Below are 5857 nucleotides of genomic sequence, written 5' to 3' on the forward strand. Positions count from 1 at the left end.
TAGTTGGAAAAAATCTTAAATAATGTGCAAAGTGGTTTTAGGCAGGGCTGGCTCCAGGCACCAGCCCAGCAAGCAGGTGCTTGGGGTGGCCAAGGGGAAGAGGCAGCACGTCGGGCTGTTCGGCGGCGACTCGTCCCTCTTGGAGGGAAGCACCTGCTGCCGAATTCCCGCCGAAGAAGAAAGTGGCACGGTGGAGCTGCCGCCGGAGTGCCGCCGATCGCAATTGCGATCGCGGCTTTTTTGCATAGGAAGCACGTGCCTGAGGCAGCACATGCTAAGGGGCGGCATTCCATCCATTCTTGGAGCGGCACAGTCCAGGCTTTGGCAGTTCAGGCAGCAGTCCGGCCCTGGGTGGAATCTCCATCCTTAGAGGTTTTTAAGGCCCAGCTTGACAAAGGCCTGGCTGGGATGATTTAGTTGGTGTTGGTCCTGCATTGAGCAGGGGATTGGACTAGATGACCTCCTGAGGTCTCTTCCAATCCTAATCTTCTATGAAATATCTCTCCAGATGTGGATTTAGAATTATATAATAAAATAAAGAGAAAAAGTCTTCCTGTATGACAGATAAAGTTTGAGTTACACTCAAAGTGGGGTCACCATTGCCGAATGTGTGTGTGTGTGTGTGTGTGTGCATGCGCACACACACACACACTCTGACGGATCTAAAGTTGAAAAAACAGAGTGGGAATAGCCTTTTGCATCCCTGAGACTGGAGTTAAGAAATCTAAAAGACTATCTAATTTTGTAGCCGTGATGACAGCTGAATTGATGATGATAATGCTAACATAAGGGACATACAATCTTCCACCGCTGTTATCTTTTCAGATGCATTATTGAGTATACTGGCAATTAAAAGGGGTATCTCAGAAAGCAGAAGTGAGCTAATAAATGAAACGCTGTTGACAACAACACTAGCATGCTTGAGTGTGAACATAATACTAGATGGATTCCAGCACATGCTGGGATACCTGGCAAGGAAATGGAAGAGAAGGAAGAGAAGAAATGCTTTAAAAATGGAGAAATTGGTTTAAAGATTCCTTTGAGTAAGCAGGAATTTAAGTTTGGTTAAAAAAGGAATAGCAAGAATTGTGGACCAAGTGGAAGAAGATTTTATGAAGTATGCCCCAAAACAGAGGATAATGTGCTACTCCAAAGGGCTAAAAGGAAGAATGTGATTTGATAATTTACCATTATTGACAAGAGACAAAAAGGGGTTATATAACACATGGAATGTTAAACAGTTGATCCCCAGATAGGGGAATGCAGGATGTGTTCCCAGAAAAGGATTTAGATGAAGAATTTAAATGCTTTAAGGTGACAGAATACATGAGGGGGTTAGGGAGAGTGCTGGGACATGGGGTAACATTAAAAAAGCTCAACTAATGTCTAAGGCTATAGGGCAAGGTAAGAGTGTATGAGGAATATAGTAGTTGGAGTGTGTATATATGGGTGTATAAGGAATATAATAGGTAGTGATTATAGACTTAGTAGTCAAGTCTGCTTCACCAGGAGGAAGAAGTGAGGCCTGGCAGTCAGGAGCAGCCGGGGGAGTGAGCTGGGGCTGAGGTCCTGAGAGAAGCAGGCTGGTAAGCCTTCAAGGAGCAGCCTGAAAGTTTTTTCGAGACTGAAGTCCCAAGAAAAGAGTCCTGGGAAACTCCATGACTCTCTAAAGCAGTGTTTCCCAAACTTGGGACGCCGCTTGTGTAGGGATAGCCCCTGGCGGGCCGGGCCAGTTTGTTTACCTGCCAGGTCCGCAGGCCTGGCTGATCGCAGCTCCCACTGGCCGCGGTTCGCTGCTCCAGGCCAATGGGAGCTGCTGGAAGCGGCGGCCAGTACGTCCCTCGGCCCGTGCCGCTTCCAGCAGCCCCCGTTGGCCCGGAGCAGCGATCCGCGGCCAATGGGAGCTGCGATAGGCTGGACATGCGGACGGGGCAGGTAAACAAACCTGCCCGGCCCGCCAGGGGCTTTCCCTACACAAGCGGCGACCCATGGTCTAGTGGGAGACTGAGAAACTGTATTTGTCCGGTAGGAGGCTGAGAAGAGAAAGATGGCTTGAAAGGACAAAGCAGCCAGGCCACAGAAAGGAAGAACCATGTCCCACTGAGGGATTGGGAAGAGAGACTGTTTAAGTTTTGATATGCTAATAAACTAGTCCCCAAGAACGGGTGTACTATGTAACTAGGGTCTTGTGTATTGAAGAGCCTGAGAGGTGGGGAGACAGAGGGCATATGCTGTCCAGTGCTCTATCATTAAATCACACTCTCTCTGAAGCCCACTCATCAATTTGGTTGCTCTTCTTAGAACTCCCTCCACTTTATCAACAAGCTGACACACAATGTGACTGCTTATTGATCTGTGTGAGCACTTATCCTGAGCTCAGCATGGTCAGCAGAACACCTCCACTTGGATCTCCCAACCTCCCAGGAGAGCACCCTGGCTCTTGAAACCACAGAACTCTTCTGGCCTTCATTTTCTCCGTTTTTTTTTTCAATTTTTCTTTTCTCTATTTATTTTATAGGATATTTAGTACTTTCTCCCTTCCCTGAACACTTTATTCAGATATCCCATACAAACTGGCCTTTCATTGGACAGCAGGTGCCTCCACTATCTTAGCTGTCACTATTTTCTCCCAGTCGATCGTGCTGTGGATGATGGGCAGCTGTCTTCGGAAAGCCTTCAAGTGGGTATCGCTCATCCTCTGGTATTCTTCCATCAGCCCATCCTGGAACTGGTTGTCTGCATCCTCCAGCAGTTTCACAAAGTCCTGGGAGGTCTGGGTTTCCGTGGTGACAGGCAGACTCTCTGCCACATCCTTGCACACTGTCAAGTGGATGTTGCCGTCCTCAAAGTAGTGAGCCTGCACCATGATGGTCCCAGCCACCTGGGTGGAAGTGGAAGTGGGAGTCAGGGTGAAAGTCCACTCTGATTTCCACAGGCCATTCCAGAAGGCAGAGGGCTGGTGCAGACGACTTGCAATGCAGGCGATGAGGATTTTCCGGATGGCTGTATCCTTGATGAATACACTGCAAATCCCCCCAGGATAATGGCTGCTGACGTATGCTTTCAGGCCCTCATAGAGGGCCCTTCTCCATGCCTCACCTTTCTCATCTTCCTGTGGGTGAGCCTGAAACTCACTTGCCTCTTTCCTCGGGTGGTCAAATTTGAAAGAGACCTGTCTCTGGGAGTCAAGGAAGTGTTCTTCCTCCAGCTCGTTGTGGCGGGTCAGCAGCACCTCACACTCCTTTATCCTGACTGGGGTGAAGTAGAGCTTGTTGTGCAGGGCACAGAGGGAGGCAGCTTCCTGGCACATCAGGCTGTCATCGCCCACCAGCAGGCGCAGATCACTGAAGGCCTCGCAGAATTCTTCAGGCGGAGCCTGCTTCAAGAGACTGCTCACAATTTTCACCTTCTCTTGTCTGGTCAGGGGCTGGTCCCTAGTCATTCTGTCCATGGTCGTGTGGCTCGAGGATACTGGATCCACCTCACCTGAAGGAAAAGCAAAAGGACATGACAATGATTAGCTTTCCAGACAATACACCAAGGGCATCCAAATTTTGCCCAGCTGAAGGCTACATAGGCAATTTGCCACACATAATGGAGCAGGCTACAGCCACCTTTACCTCAGGTACAGCCCAGGGGTCACTACATGGCCTCCAATTCTCATCTCCAATCCACACGGAAGAGCTCTTATTTACAGCAAACAGAACTGGGCTTCCACAATTCCAGTAGGATCACAAGGGAGTCTCATGAATCCAGCTGTCCCCAATCAGTTTTGCACTGTGGATCCCACCACATCTTGAGATGCAGGCTTAGGAAATCTCTACAACGGTTACAGGTGTATCCTGAGGGCCACCCACTGAGTGGGGTTATTCCATTGGGGGAGCCCAAATAACCACATTTGCATCTACCTTCTCCTCTCTTATAGCACATATCACACCCCTACGCTACCAGCAACAGTGCCGGCAGGCTGTGGTCAGAAGCAGCTCTTCTTTTTCAGGAGCCCCCAAATTTTAAGCAAAAAAAGTGATGTGATCCCTGACCAGGATGAACTTTCTCCCCTAGTGGCAATCATGACATTTAATGATTCCAAAAATAAGCTCCTTTTCCACCTGAGAATAACCCCTGGTCAGATCAATCCCATTTTAAGAGTTATTTCGGTCCCTGACCCAACAGCTGAGCCATAAAATGCCAATATGACTGTAATCTAGGGCTATAAGAGGGGAAGATTGGGGTGGAAGACAGTTAGTCTTTAGCTGCTTAACTGGCTACTAGTGCTGTCTGCAGCTGCTTGCTCCCAGGAAAGCCCCTTTCCACGATGATTCTCACATGGGCTGCAGCAGGCGCACTGACTCAGTGTAAAACTAGCGTAATTTATCAGGGACAAAAACGCTTTCGCTTTATGAAGGTGTCGGGGGAACTGGAGCACTGCTCCTCGGTTCCCTCCCTTAATATTTGATCATGTAAAACCTTATGCCATTGGGCAATGACTAAAGTAAGATGCAGCAGCCTGAAGGAAATGTTGATTGTTGGAGGAAACCTTCCCCTGTGAAGCCAGTACAGGACTGTGGAGGGTTCTCTGAATTTGCAGTCATCTGTATTTATCCTGCTTCCTGGCAGCTCCCACAGGCTTTCATCATGTGTCTCAGGCGGTTCTACAAAGCAGCTGTACATTGCAGGTTTCAGGCTGGAAACAACATAATCAGGCCACCAGTGAAGACACCACAGTTCACAGTCATTCCAAAGATTTGACCCTGTACCCAGGAAGCCTGCACACAGCCCTGGGTTCATGGACGTGAGGCAAAACCAGCTCCTTATAGAATTTGCCCTGTGCTCCTGGCACAGCCTCACTTCCTCCACCAACCGTTGTGTCCAAATATTGGCTGCAGTTCACTAGAAGCAGGATCCGTTTGGTTGCTGAACCTGTTTCTTGCCTGTGGACCTTTATAGGCTTTGGCCAAGTGACCACATATTCTGCTCCAATAATACTCTGTGATCATGTGGCCTCCAGTGCTTGAAACCATTTTCTATGGGACTTGGTTCCTGGCTGCCTGATCTGCTGTTAGGTGACAAAGCTGTTTGTATGACTGTGTCACCAGCAGGTCCTGATGGCAAGCAGCCGGATTGCATTCGTTCCCAACGAGCTTCTCTAGGTGGTGATAAATGTGTGACTGACAGAAGTGAGCTTACCCTTACAGCTGACGTTGAACATCTTGCGTCTGAGGTCTAGGTTCTGTACACGCCACACCAACCATTCATGAAACTCACTCCCCGCTGATGCCTTTTCCAGCATTGCCACAGCTTTGAGTGAGGGTTTTCTCCATGGTTTGTTTGCCCATCTAGTAACTGCAGCGCTCCAAAGCTTTGTTACTCATAGAACACGGTACCAGTACCTTGTACCATGTAGGGTCAAAGAAGGTTCAGCACAAGGGTAAATCATCTGCACTTGTCTCTGGCCAAACATGCAGGATTCCCCAGTAATCTCATCCGCCCCCCCCCCCACCCCGAGATCTTGTTTTTCAACCTTGTTTTATCACCTTGGGAACATCTCAGTGGCTACCTTCCCCTACTAGCCTTCCTGTCGCTCAGCTTCCCACAGGCCACTGCACAGCCGCGGTATTGAGATATACCTACCTATACCTATCTCATAGAGCTGGAAGGGACCTCAAAAGGTCATCGAGTCCAGCCCCCTGCCTTCACTAGCAGGACCACATACTGATTTTGCCCCAGATCCCCCTAAGTGGCCCCCTCAAGGATTGAACTCACAACCCTGGGTTTAGCAGGCCAATGAGAGAACCTCTCTGGGCATCATCTCCACCTTGGTCCTTCCCAAGAGTGACAATAATAAAGCTCACCCTGT

At 49.1% G+C, this 5857-nt stretch overlaps 1 protein-coding gene across 1 annotated transcript; it reads right to left on the minus strand.

The window, feature by feature from the left end:
* Window positions 1-2416: 2416 nt before the first annotated feature.
* On the minus strand, window positions 2417-5209 carry LOC117884478 (F-actin-capping protein subunit alpha-1-like). The gene is made up of 2 exons (XM_034784900.1): window positions 5188-5209; window positions 2417-3486 (listed from the first exon to the last, which is right to left on the minus strand). The coding sequence occupies exons 1-2, from the start codon at window positions 5207-5209 to the stop codon at window positions 2582-2584; spliced, it is 927 nt and encodes a 308-aa protein (XP_034640791.1). The 3' UTR covers window positions 2417-2581.
* Window positions 5210-5857: the final 648 nt, after the last annotated feature.

The sequence above is a fragment of the Trachemys scripta genome, chromosome 10 (genome assembly GCF_013100865.1).
Source record: "Trachemys scripta elegans isolate TJP31775 chromosome 10, CAS_Tse_1.0, whole genome shotgun sequence".
Classification (NCBI taxonomy): Eukaryota; Metazoa; Chordata; order Testudines; family Emydidae; genus Trachemys; species Trachemys scripta.

Coding starts and splice junctions, on each gene's coding strand:
- LOC117884478 (XM_034784900.1), bottom strand. CDS start 5,209: ATGTTCAACGTCAGCTGTAAGG. Junction 3,487..5,187: donor GTTCAACGTCAGCTGTAAGG/GTAAGCTCACTT, acceptor CTTTTCCTTCAG/GTGAGGTGGATCCAGTATCC.